The sequence below is a fragment of the Lynx rufus genome, unplaced genomic scaffold (assembly GCF_022079265.1).
Source record: "Lynx rufus isolate CCGP_SWC_20201006 ecotype Redwood Valley unplaced genomic scaffold, mLynRuf1.p SCAF_1, whole genome shotgun sequence".
Classification (NCBI taxonomy): domain Eukaryota; kingdom Metazoa; phylum Chordata; class Mammalia; order Carnivora; family Felidae; genus Lynx; species Lynx rufus.
Window position 1 is genome coordinate 104,911,589 of NW_025814823.1, and position 14,103 is coordinate 104,925,691.

The 14,103-nt window shown below is 44.1% G+C and overlaps 1 protein-coding gene across 1 annotated transcript in view; it reads left to right on the forward strand.

Moving 5' to 3' along the window:
• Positions 1-14,103, forward strand: part of MEGF10 (multiple EGF like domains 10) — a 132,363-nt gene that overhangs the window by 84,436 nt on the left and 33,824 nt on the right. Inside the window, exons 9-12 of the mRNA XM_047094241.1 lie at positions 3,282-3,456; positions 4,774-4,894; positions 5,685-5,848; positions 8,501-8,603. Coding sequence (XP_046950197.1) covers positions 3,282-3,456; positions 4,774-4,894; positions 5,685-5,848; positions 8,501-8,603 — 563 coding nt within the window. The remainder of the gene's footprint in view (positions 1-3,281; positions 3,457-4,773; positions 4,895-5,684; positions 5,849-8,500; positions 8,604-14,103) is intronic.

A 14,103-nucleotide genomic window follows, 5' to 3' on the forward strand; every position in this document is an offset into this window, starting at 1 on the left:
TGACTTTCTACTTTTCAATGTAAAGTAATAGTTTCTACAAAAAGATGTCCTTGTAACAGTATGTGGAAATAACGTCAACGACTTCAACCAATCCATGGCTTGAAATATTTCTTTTCCTTTTCTCAATTGTCAGAACTTTCTGAAGTTTTAATTTAAATTTGTCCCTGCTTTTGCACAATACAGGCTTTTATTGCTCCTGCTGTCCCATTGATCTGTGCTAAATCCTAAATTTTAGCCATTTTTTTTTCCATAAGTAGCCCACCTAGCAGGTTGCTACCCAACTTTTTCTTTGATGTAAAAACGAATAAAACTGGGTTCGGTTTTGATTCTGCTCTACCCGTGCTGGGCTTTGAACAAATTACTCTTTCCAGGTCCCTGTTGCCTTATTTACAAAGTGGGTGCCTACCCAACACGTAGAGTAGTTTTATTAACTTTAGGTATTAAACGAAATAATGCACATGGATTGTGGAGCATGATGTTAACTCCTATCCAGGGCTCGGTAAATGCTAGCTGCTGGCCTATGCATTGATTTACAGTGTCATCATAAATGTCATGTAAGTGAGTATTCCCTGAAATTCATGGTGGTTCCCTTTCAGCCACAACGTTGATGTTTTAAAAACTAATTCTAGGGTGAATCTTGCCTTTCAGTGCAGGTGTGCAGATTATCATTCAGTCCTGCTGGATGACTCGGAGATATGGGGGAAGTAGATCCATGTGGGAAAGCAAGAATTCACAGTCAAATCCCACTACCCCTCAGCCAAGCCATTTTCACTCCCTTAATCAGTATTTGCTGTGCACCCACTGTGGGCTGGGGACAGGTAATAAAGCATGCTTGATTCTTGCCCTCAGGGAACCCCCAGTCTAGAGGGGAAGGAAGACATGGGTCGAATGGAGAGGGCCAGGCAGAGAAAGGGGAAATGGTACTCTAGTCATATGGAATAAACAGCCCATGTGATGGCTTTACATTGGCAACGCTCAGTGCTTTCTTTTTTTTTTTTAATGATTTTTTTAGTGTTTATTTTTGAAAGAGAGAGAGAGAACAAGCAAGGGAGGGGCAGAGAGGGATTTAGGCACAGAATCCGAAGCAGGCTCCAGGCTCCGAGCTGTCAGCACAGAGCCTGACACGGGGCTTGAACCCACGAACCATGAGATCCTGACCTGAGCTCAAGTCAGACATTCAACTGACTGAGCCACCCAGGCACCCTGATGCTCAATGCTTTTATCAGTAAAAAGAAATCCATTGCGGTTAAGTGTAGTAATAAAGAGAGAATAATGACTAAAGAAGAGGTTGGGGAAGTAGGCAGTGGCCAGATAACAATGACCTGTGGGCTGTATTTAGGGTGATCTTATTTCTAGGGTCACAGGGACTGTTTGCATTAGGGCCTGTTCTCTTAATGTAATTATGAAGAATTCCCTCTTCACTCTTGAAAATGTCCTGGTTTAGACAATAAATGACACAGTCACTTGAGCCATGTTAGCATAGATTTTATTCTAAGTGTAGTGGGAGTTTTTGAAGAGTTTTAACAAGAATGATAGGATAGCATCGACTTTTTTGGGTGACAAGGCATGAGTGAATGCTCGTGTTAGAAGGCATAAGGCTGTCCCGATTTTCAAAGCTAGACGGCCGTGGCTTCGGGTAGCATGGTGACAGGGAGGAGGGAGAGATGATGGTGGAGGCAGGGTATTGGGTTCTAGTGATGAAGTAGATAAGTGGAATGAGGGAGGGGTTACCAGGAATAACTCTGAGGTTTCTGCTTTAAACAACTGACTGGCTGGTGGTGCCGTTGTTCCGGTGACGTGATTGAGAGTAAACCCTGGGGAATGAAGAGAGGGAAGAACAGACTCGCTATTTGACATGCTAAGTTTGAGATGATGGTGCCCAGTGTTTGCTCAAGGATAAGGAGCAGATAAGTAGATCTGAGTAGGTCTAAGTAAGTAGACTTGACACTCAAACCTTTCTTTTAAAAAAAAAAATTTTTTTTTAAATGTTTATTTATTTTGAGAGAGACAGAGCATGAGCAGGGGAGGGTCAGAGAGAGAGGGAGGCACAGAATCTGAAGCAGGCTCCAGGCTCTGAGCTGTCAGCACGGAGCCCGATGCGGGGCTCGAGCTCAACAAAATGTGAGATCATGACCTGAGCCGAAGTCGGACGCTTAACCAACTGAGCCGCCCAGATGCCCAACTAACCTTTGCCTTTTAAGTCCAAACCTTCTATACCCAAGAACCCGTGTTCAATGTAGAGTGGTCCTTGGGTATTTCTTTGTAGCGTGTTCCCTGAGTCATGATTCTGACAGATGCCTAGGCCTTTGCTTGTGGACACTTAGTTGCAGCAGAAGAGCAAGCATCCCACCCACAGGGGTGCGGTGGAGGCCCTCGCTGGACAGACTGGGACGTCAGGCCGGAGAGGTTGTGTGCTTTCACTAAGGTACCCAGGTGGTGGGAGAGCTGGAGTTATATCTCAGCCTTCCCCTCTCCCAGCAGATCATTCTTTCTAAGAGTGGAAAATCTATGGGTTGTCTTCAGATGAGAGTCACTTACCAAATGTCTGGATGAGACAGTGGGTTCTGTTGTTGGCTCTCATTAATGGGAGGGGATTTATCTCCACCGGGGGGAGGAAGACCATCTTTAACAAACAGTGTTTCAATTGTGAGTGGAGCCTGTTTGATGGTTGAGATTCTCCTGTGGTGAGAAGCACATGTGTTTTGCATGCCACAGAGCGCCCTATTGTGTCAGCCTCACCAACGCCTGCCTCTCGGCGCAGCTGATGTGTCCATTTGCTCTGGAGTGACAGCTGGCCGCCTGGCCTGTCAAAGCAGCTGCTGCTTCAGGTAGGGACAGCTGCGCCACCACCAGGTACAGGGAAACGAGAGAGGAAACAGGCCGACCAGGTCACTGCTTTTGGAGTCCCTCGGCCATCACCCTGCCTCACTGATTTGGTATTGTTCATTGGACGGAGTGATTATTGAAGCCTTCTCATCTAGTTGACCTCTCGCCGAATTAGCACTTTCAGTTTATGAAAATCACAGTGAGTTCCAGACAAAAGGATGTGGTTGTGATCGTCTTCCTGTTAGAGCGTGATGCCGATTTCACGCAACATTTCTGCGGTACCAATTGGGTTTCAGACAATTAATTCAATCATAGCAAGCCTGGGAATGAAATTTAAATTACTGTGCATGGAATCACCCACCCCTGAATTGCTCATGGCTAAGGCGACATTTGCATGGGCCTTGGGTGTCATGTTTACCCGGGAGTGACTTTCTCCTTTCATCCGTGTCTCTCAGCTGTCACCCCATGTCTGGAGAGTGTGCCTGCAAGCCGGGCTGGTCGGGACTCTACTGTAATGAAACATGTTCCCCTGGATTCTTCGGGGAAGCTTGCCAACAGATCTGCAGCTGCCAAAATGGGGCTGACTGTGACAGTGTGACTGGAAAGTGCACCTGTGCCCCGGGATTCAAAGTGAGTGGCTCTGGAGGGAGGAGCCGAGGGGTACGACGTGGAGCATACTGATACCATATACCGTATGTGACCTTTTCTGACGTACAAACAAAGGTGCTAAAATCGGTCACATCATTAGCAAGAAAGAGTAAAGAGAGAAGTACTGATAAGAAACATAAGTCATTCCCTTAGAATAGTGATGGGAGAGCAGGTAAAGCTATAAATGTTGCATTGATATTAATGATTTCCTTAATATATGTCATGGAATAGGCTGTATTTTAATTATTCCTTACATAATTATTTGTTTCCTTACACTATTCTTTTACTACGTTAGATAGGCAACAAAGAAATGACTTTTCCAAGTAGGGTATATACTATTATTAATGGCTTTTGTCTTAACCTCGTGCAATTTGAAGGCACAGAATGTATCGAGTTAGTATTTGTTGTGTATTTGCATGTGATGGTTGGCACTTTGTAAGTTTTTCAGTGCCTTTGAGAGTCTAGACCTTGCACATATGCCTGTGTGCTAATAGAGCAGAATTTTGCCTAGTTTCTAGGATTTCTTAGCTACGCGTTAGGAATCTTTGTTTTAAAGGAAAATGGCCTTGAGTATTTTCTCCCATTTGAAAGAGGACAGTATTAACCAATGGAGACATTGGTGATTATTCTAGAGCATATAATGTGGAGTGAGCAAGTGATAAAGCCTCAGAGTTGAGAGGATCTTTACAGGTTTTCTAACCTATGTCAGTATTCTTTGCTGGAGCCCTGAATTAGCCTTGCGTTAAGTCTCTTCTGTTTTGAGAGGAGATGACCTCCGGTCGGTCATCCTTGATAGCCCACTTCTGTGTTTCAGGCTTATTGTCAGATAATAAATTGAATCATGCTGTAGGCGGAGGGTATGTTCTGATGCTTTGCTTCACCCGCTAATCATATTGCACGTTATACAAAGAAGTGTAGGGCGCTATGCCATTTAGTGTATAATTTATATTTATGCGTATTTATTTATTGACTGTAATTTGTAGTTTATTGTGCTATATCTGCCCGTCTGAGCCAGGACAAAGGGGTTTGTATTTGCTAGGAAGGGAAGCTAATGAAGGCAGCAGGCTTTTTTCTATTTAATAACAGCCCCTATTTAATAACTGTATCCTAAACAGGCAAGCTGGCATTGCCCTTGAAGCTTTAAAATTTGCATACTGGTGGCATTTAGCAATTTTAAAAAATACAAGTGGTAAAATTAGAGAGGGATTATAATTAGCATTGTCAAGAGGTATTTTTGTTTATTTGTGTTGGCCATATTTCATTCAGTATAATTGCATTTTCCTATCCGTGCCTGTCTAGGGAATTGACTGCTCTATCCCATGCCCACTGGGAACCTATGGGATCAACTGTTCCTCTCCCTGTGGTTGTAAAAATGATGCTGTCTGCTCACCTGTGGACGGGTCTTGCGCTTGCAAGGCAGGTAAGTGGGTGAATGAGTCTTTTAGCTGATCCTTATCCTGGTACCTCTGAAAGTCACGGGGGAGAAACCTTGACTCGGGTTCTGGCTTCAGCTGTGCCAACATTCAGCCTCTGAACTGAGCCAGCCCCTTGTCCAGGGTGGGCTCTCTTAATTCTCTGGGCCAAGAGAAGGGGTTCACATAATATCTCTGAGGTTGCCGCCAGCTCCAGAAGTCTGGGAGTCTCTGTGCTTTGGGTAAAAGTAAGCAAGTAGACATGTATCCACACCCCTAAATTGACGGGCCCAGAGTCACAACAAGAAATGCAGCCAAGCTCCAATGTTATGCGAGGGCCAAACCGTGTCTAACTGTAGTTGCTGCAACAGCCAGGGTCCTGGATGCTCACTGTTCATTGGTTACTGGCGTTTGCTTTAAAGATGAGGTTGCTCTTTCAAACGCTAACCTTCCTTTACCCTCCTATGTAAATATTTCGCTTTCTCAACTGGAAAAACACTCAGCATTGTGCATTATGCATCACTGCACTTTACAGGCTCCCCCACTCCATATCTTCTCCCAGTAGCCCCATGGCGCTTCTTGGTGTTGGCATCCTTGACCCATCATACAGCAAAGTTGGATTCTGGTTACCACGGTCATTGCCAAAGGAGGCTGTACATGGCAGGGCCATGGCTCTCTGTGCTGGGGACCCTGCTGTGCACCTCCAACATGTCTAAAGGGAAACGTGGCTTGCAGAGGCTCGTCCACACTGCCTGCTGCTTGTGTTTGCTCCATGCTCTGGCGTTCTTGTCGTGGCAGGCTGGCACGGGGTGGACTGCTCCATCAGCTGTCCCAGCGGTACGTGGGGCTTCAGCTGTAACTTAACCTGCCAGTGCCTCAACGGCGGGGCCTGCAACACCCTGGACGGGACGTGCACGTGTGCACCTGGATGGCGCGGGGAAAAATGTGAACTTCCCTGCCAGGTACGACTGAACCAGTGCCCTAGCTCGGAGGCCTGCAGAGTGTTGGCTCGTGGTTGCAGTTTTCCTGATTTCCCATGTGCGAGTGTGAACCCAATGAAACTATTAGAAGAATTGAGGTCTTTGAACTCACATGGGCCATGCGGTTGGAAAAGGGGCAGATGTGGAAATCAGTTAGGTGGCTCTGCGAGAATCACTCCCTTCTTTTCCTTCATCTCTGCCCTGGTTCCCACCCCCACCCCCACTGCCCTTTCTGGTTTTCTCCATTCTCATCTACCCATTTTTTTGTGGCAGCCAGTCAACAGCATTTGTCAAACACCCAGCGTATACCTGTCAACTCCCCCAATATTGTGTTTCCATTATCATGGAAATCCTCCCGCCTCTGGGGTGGAAAGCGGCAGGGGATTGAAAGGGGGTGGTGACCGGCGTCACAGAAATGCTCGTCAAGATGGTGAAAGGTTTAGAGACAACCGTCTGCTAACATAAGTGTGTCCAGAGTCACTAACAGCTCCAAAGATTTGCCTTGTTTGTTGCTGACTCTGCTCCCTTGACCTACTTTAGAGGTACTCATAGTTAGAAATCCCGCACTCTGTCTACCGCAGGCAGGCAGAGGCTGTGAACAGGACACACGTTCCGCAGTAACAGGCCGATTTCTCTTTCTTCCTCTGAAGCCCTTGGCCCGTTTCTTTGCCCTCTTTTTCATTACTCTTTCTTCCTCATTTTTTTTTTTTTTCCTCCTGAGCCATTAAGCATTTTCTCAGTGATGTGTGTTCTCTGCCTCCGGGAGAGATGGCGAGATGATACCATGCCCCACCCCTGAAGTGGGCCCCTCGCGCTGGGAGCTGCTTTCCCCCTGGGCTTCCCCCTCATCAAGTACAACCCATTTCCCAACTAGAGAGCATCCCACCCTGGGCTATTCCTTGCCCTCCAACCCCCTAGGACAAAGTGAAGTTAGCTTTGCTGCCTCTCATCCACCAGTGAACAAATTATCGGTGCTCTGAGATGGGCTTGAGAGTACCTTTCGCTCCCAGTCTGATTATAGACAAAGAGAGCAAAGCCCCCGGCATAATCTTGTCCTTTTTTTTTTTTTTTAATATATTAGATGCATTAGAAAATTCAGTGGAAGCTGATGGTGGTTTAAGTGGCCCATATGGTGGCAAATCTAAATGCCGTGGAGCCCCAGCAAACATTAGTGGGGCCTAATTTTTATTTTAGTAAACCCTAGACAAATGATTATGCGTTCAGACACCCACAGCCTGTTTTATGCTGGTTCTCAGGTTCCTCGCCCTTGGTAATGATGAACCCCATGAAGGTTTATGGTATCCTTCCTCCGTTTATCAGGATCTGGCCTGAAAGGGCGGGGCTTGTATAGGCAAAGCTGTCCATTTTCCTCCCATGGGCTAACTGGTCACGTCCACAAAGAGTTTTGTCTCTGTTGGACCCAAACTGATGCGCTTGTGAAAACTATAAGGCCTGGGAATAGAACAGGGAGGAATATTTGCCAACAAGTACTCCAGCCTTCTATTAGATGGAATCAGAATACACGGGTTGTTTAGACTTCTTCACAGAGAAGAGGACATTAATTAGGAAAAATAACAGAAGATTTTCACTTCTCCTTACGGTTCTTGGTATCACCTTGGCAGTTTATGGAAATGAACTTAATTCAACTAGCACTATGATTTTCTTTTAATTTTATTTCTTTATTTTTAAATGCTCATTTATTTATTTTGAGGGTGTGTGTGTGCACGTACAAGCAGGGGAAGGGCAGAGAGGGAGGCATGGAGAGAGGGAGAGAGTGAATCCCAAGCAGGCTCCGTGGAGCCAGCGTAGAACCTGATGGGGGGCTCAGACTCATGAACTGTGAGATCATGACCTCCATGACCAAGAGTCATGACCAAGAGATCATGACCAAGAGTTGGATGCCTAACTGACTAAGCCCCCCAGGAGTCCCAATTTCCTTTTAAGTTTAGAGCTTCTTTATGTGAGTCAGTGTCCTCCCTTTCCACCATCAAGTAGCATGCCTTATAGGGAACACTGAACTACTGTATAAAAATCTCTAGGAGCAAAAGAAAAAAAAATTTTTAAATTTTTTAATGTTTTTTTAATTTTTTTTTTTTATTTTTGAGAGAGAGACAGAACATGAGTGGGAGAGGGGCAGAGAGAGAGGGAGACGTAGAAGCCAAAGCAGGCTCCAGGCTCTGAGCTGTCAGCACAGAGCCCAATGCGGGGCTCGAACCCACGAACCTTGAGATCATGACCTGAGCCGAAGTCAGGCATTTAGCTGACTGAGCCACCCAGGCGCCCCAAAAGAAAATATTTTTATGGGTGGTGGCTTAGGATAAGATAAAAAGATTCTGTTAATTAATTAGCATGTTTACGTGTATTTGCATATGTGCCCATCAGCCTAGTGGCATAGTTGGTTTCATCATTCATAGGACCGACCATGATTTTGTTGGACAAAAACTACAGTTTAAGTGACTTTAAAACACTGCCTCCTCCATTTGGGGGGGCTGAGAAGACACGGGAAGAGGTGATTATAATGCATGTTGCTGAGAGGTGTTTAGGAAAGGAGATCCTGGATCTGAAGTCGCTGAGTGAGGTCCCTGTCGTCTCTCCCTGTGGATTTCCATGACCTCATTGCTGTCTCCCACGCAGGACGGCACGTATGGGCTGAACTGTGCAGAGCGCTGTGACTGTAGCCATGCGGACGGCTGCCACTCCACCACGGGCCACTGCCGCTGCCTCCCTGGATGGTCAGGTGAGCCGAGGACCGCTACTTGAATCTGGAAACATGCCAGTTACACCTGGTGCTCTCCCTTGCTACTTTCCAGAAATGCACACGGGTCAGCTTTTCAGAGAAGGAAAAAGGGTAAAGTCTCCAGTCAACTGCCACAGTTTTACCCAAGAAGACCAAATTAATCTGTAATCTGAGAATGATTTCTTTTTTTTTGTTTTGTTTTATTTTTGAGAGAGAAAGAGAGATAGAGTGTGAGCCTGGGAGGGGCAGAGAGAGAGGGAGACACAATCTGAAGAAGGCTCCAGGCTCTGTGCTGAAAGCAGAGAGCCTGACACGGGGCTCAAACTCCCAAACCACGAGATCATGACCTAAGCTGAACTCGGCCACTTAACCGATTGAGCCACCCAGGCACCCCAAATGACTTCTTGTTGAAACATATAGGGGCAATTCTCTTGAACCTCATTTGAAGATCCAACTGTTAGAATTCAGGGCAGCAAGAGGGGAAAATGTTTTTGCTGTGAAGGGTTTATCAAGGCTTCTGTGGTATTTTTGAACTTTGAGGAAAGGACGATTGAAATAAACCACAAGAATATAACTAAGTTCACCTTGGTGAGGCAAGAATGTTAAGTATTAATATTAATATGGTTAACATGCAAGTATTAAAATATTCATTGCTAGACACGAAAGCTTTAAAACTTCCTTTTTCTTATAATAATTCTTAAGTCATAAATTTCCTAATGTGATTGAGTGTCAGTTTTGTGACCAAAAGGCGGAAGTTTCTCCTTTTTAATATGGCTCCATGGTTCCAGACAGGAAGTTTACCAAACTAACAGTGGACTTGGAAAAAGAACGACGTTTTTGCTCGTGATCAACAGACTCGGGAGAGGGAACTAAATGCCCAAGCAAAGAGAGATCTTGCTTTTCTGTTTCTTACATCAAGTCAAGCCTATTTTTAAAAACAAAAATGAGGGGCGCCTGGGTGGGTTGGTCGGTTAAGCGTCCGACTTTGGCTCAGATCATGATCTCACGGTCCGTGAGTTCGAGCCCCGCATCGGGCTCTGTGCTGACAGCTCAGAGCCTGGAGCCTGTTTCAGATTCTGTGTCTCCCTCTCTCTGCCCCTCCCCTGTTCGTGCTCTGTCTCAAAAATAAATAAACGTTAAAAAATTAAAAAAAAACACAAAAATGAAAACAAAATCCTAAAGTTTGAGCAGAATTTTAAAAGCTTATTTAGGAAAATTACAAATGGGAATGCACCAAGAAAATTATTGAACATTGGGATGAATGAACTGGCTGTATTTGTGAGCATTTCTTCTGAAAGTAAAATAAAATGTTGATTGCTAATGTGCCATTTGAGAGTGAAGTGCTGGGAAACTAGGGACCAGAGGTAGTTAGATGAACCAAAACTCTCTTTTCAGAATTCTCATTCGAAGTCATCTGTGTGTGTGTGTGTGTGTGTGTGTGTGTGTGTATGTTTGTATATGTTGTGTTTGTATCTAAATATATTTGTATCTATATTTAGAGAAGAGAGGGAGACTTGTGGGGCAGAACTATCTCCGTATTGGTGATTCTTCAGTACCTTCCAACATGGTTTCTTAACTTGTCCTCTAAAAGAGAAATTGGTAGTAACAAGCCAGTGCCCCCTTTAGTGATGGTTCATATTTTGAGAACGTGGACCTTTCAGAGGAGAGTCTTTTGCATCCATACCAGAGATGTGACATTTAGGAAATTATGGAGTCAGGGTGGTCTTACCTTTTAGCAAAAATGCATAAAAGGAAGAACGAAGAAATAATAAGTAATGTTTTTTGAATGCTTACTGCAGGCTTGCAGCAGCTCTGTGAGGTAGAAAATATTTTTCTGTCTTTTTTACAGACAAAGAAACTGAGGCACCGAGTTGAGTGGCTTGATCAAGGCTGCAGGGTCAGTAAATGTGAGAGACAGGATTTGCACCATTGCTTTTCCACTGCATCTCCAGCTCTCTTAATTACTGCACCCTCTGCCATGCACAACTTCTTCCAGAAAGTGCTGGGGAAGAGGCAGTTAGGTGGAGATTAATTCTGAGCATGGATGAGGACTTCTGAGAATTATATGACAGGACCTGGTGATAAGTGCTGATAAGCAGCAACCTCTTCGTGTGTGTGTGTGTGTGTGTGTGTGTGTGTGTGTGTGTTTACATGTATATATATGTATATGGAGAGAGAGAGAGAGGCAGAGACAGAAAGATATACCATAGAATTCACCTATTTAAATTGTATAATTCATTGGCTTTTCATATGTTCAAAGAATTGTACGACCATCATCACTATCATTTTTAGAAGATTTTCATCAATTCATAAAGAAACCCCATTAATACTCACTAAAAGTCATTTTCCATTTACCCCCAACTCACCACTAGGCAACCTTATCTCCCTTCTCCATACCCTAGGCAACCACTAATCTACTTTCTGTCTCCATAGATTTGCCTCTTCCGATACTGTATGGATTCATGGAATATGTGGTCTTTGGTGACTAGCTTCCTTCTCTTGGCTTGTTTTCAAGGTTCATTCGTTTTGGAGCATATATCATTCCTTCATTCCTTTTGGGTGCTGGCTAATATTCCATGGTATGGGCAGACCACATTTTATTTGCACATTCATCTGTGATGGACATTTGGGTTGTTTCCACTTTCTGGCTATTTTGGATAATGCTATTATGAACATAGTACAAGTTTTTGTCTGGATGTGTGTATAGTTGGTATGTATTCGGGGGTGGAATTGCTGGGTTGTGTGATAACTCTAAGTTTAACTTTTTGAGGAATTGCTACACTGTTTTTCAAAGCAGCTGCTCTGTTTTACATTCCCACCAGTTATGTGAGGTTCCTGTATATTCACCAAAACTTTTTATTATCTGTCTTTTTGATTAAAGCCATCCTAGTGGTGTGAAATGTTATTTCATTGAATTTTTGATTTGCATTTCCCTAATAGGTGATGATGTTAAGCATCTTTGGATTTCATTTCGGCCATCTGTATATTTTCTTTGTAAAAATGTCTATTCACATACTTTGCTCATTTTTTCATTGGGTCATTTGTCTTTTTATAGTTGAGTCATAATATTTCTTTAAAATTTTTTTTTAACATTTATTCATTTTTGAGAGACAGAGAGAGAGAGAGAGACAGAGAGAGAGAGAGAATGATTGGGGGAGGGGCAGAGAGAGAAGGAGACGCAGAATCTGCAGCAGGCTCCAGGCTCTGAGCTGTCACACAGAGCCCGACGCAGGGCTCGAACCCACAAACCGCAAGATCATGACCTGAGCTGGAAGTCAGATGCTCAACTGACTGAGCCACCCAGGCACCCCAAGTTGTAATATTTCTTTACATATTCTATCTATATATTCCTTTTCAGATATTCCTTATCAGATTTGCAAATATACCCATTCTGTGTGTTACTTTTTCACTTTCTTCATGCTGTCTGTTTCCATAGAAAAGTTTTTATTGTGATGAAGTTCAGCTTGTCTGTGTTTTTTTCTTTTGTTCCTCGTGCTTTTGGTGTCAAGTCTAAGAAACCATTGTCTAATCCAAGGTCACAAAGATTCGTGCCTGTGTATTCTTCTAAGCATTTCAGAGTTTTAGCTTTTACATTTAGGTCTTTGATCCATTTTGAGTTTGTTTTTATATATGGTGTGAGGTGAGGGTCCAACTTTGTTCTTTTGCATGCTGATATCCAGTTGGTCCAGCATCATGTGTTGAGAAGATCATTCTTCCCCTGTCCCACCCTCACCATCTTGATACCCTTGCCAAAAAGCAGTGGCCATAAATGTGAGAGTATTTATGTCTGGACCCTCACTTCTATTACATTGATATGTGTGTCTATCCTCATGTCAGCTCCATGCTGTTTGGATTATTATAATTCTGTAGAAAGTTTTATTTTATTTTTTTTTTCAACGTTTATTTATTTTTGGGACAGAGAGAGACAGAGCATGAACGGGGGAGGGGCAGAGAGAGAGGGAGACACAGAATCGGAAGCAGGCTCCAGGCTCTGAGCCATCAGCCCAGAGCCTGACGCGAGGCTCGAACTCCTGGACCGCGAGATCGTGACCTGGCTGAAGTCGGACGCTTAACCGACTGCGCCACCCAGGCGCCCCAATGTAGAAAGTTTTAAAATGTGGGAAGTGTGAGTCCTCCAACTTCTATCTTCTTTTTCAAGATTGCTTGGGCTATCCTGGGTCCTTTGAACTTCTCTATGAATTTGAGGGCCAACAGGCCAATTCCTGTGAAGAAACACTGTGGATTTAATGAGGATTGAGTTTATAGATCAATGTGGGGAGTATTACCAACCTGACAATACACGTCTTCACATCCTTGAACGGGAAATGTCATCAGTGACCTCTTCAGCGGTGTCTCTCAGTCCTTTGGAATTTGTTGAGAGCTGCTTTGGCTTCTGACAGGAGTAAACTGAGATGAGCTGTCATGTGCTTGATTTCTAGTGTCTGAGAGCTACCTTGGGAAAGAGACCAAGGCTGGGGTCATGGGCTTTTTCTGTCAATAGGAGTTATCCACAAACACAAGGACTCCCTCACCCTCTAGTTTCTCCTTGGCTTGCAAAAGCTTAGATAATTCTGACTTCACATTGTGAAATTCCACCTCCCCATGTTTCTACGGGGCTGTCACTCAGTGCTACAACTACATTGCTCTAGGGAATAGACCAGGTTTTGTGACTTCCCTAGGGTTCTTGAAGTTCTCAAATCGAATGACTGGTACCAAGTTCTCTGTGACCACAATGAAGTTAAATAGCAATGGGTTAAATAGTTGAACCCCCTGGCAAGTTCAGAACTTTTCTAACAGAGAGGACCTGTCATCCGTTTGGGACCATGCTCCACCAAATCCACTTTTGTTTTATGACTTTAGAGGAAGTGTGAGGTATTCTCGAACACACGAGTCACTGCTCAAGTATCTACCTGCTTTGATGATTTAGAGCCAGACTGTGAAAGGCATACTCTAGTCTACATGAAAAAAGCAGGAGATATGATTTGGCCTGAAGCCAGCCAGAAAATGTGTTTGTTACATTCCACAGTCTGGGTCATGGGGTAAGACAAATTATCCCATCTGGCCTTAGACCTATGGAGCTCCTGCGGGAATGCAGCAACTTTGTCACACAGCATAATCTCGTAATGCTCTGTCCATCTGTGACTGGTTGCCCCACTGTCTCTTTGCTTCATGGCCCCAGTGTCTCATTTCTCTGGGTCTTCTGTGTAAGCTGTTGATCTGTGAGGATCTAAGATTGCTCTGAGACTTTTTTTTTTTAAAGAGAAGTCATCCACCACATTCACAGAACACACTTGGTATAAGCAAATGTAGACAGAGGAAAAGAAGGCTACTGGAGCTCCAGAAAGCACCCTCCAATTGCACAAAGAATTGTTTATTTTCCCAAAAGGAAGGAAGAGTAGACTCTGTGTTATTTACATAGAATACCGTTTCATTGTCAGCCCTGGGAGACCCAGAAATTTTTATCAACAAACTTGCTTTTGAGTAAGTGCCTCGTAAGAAT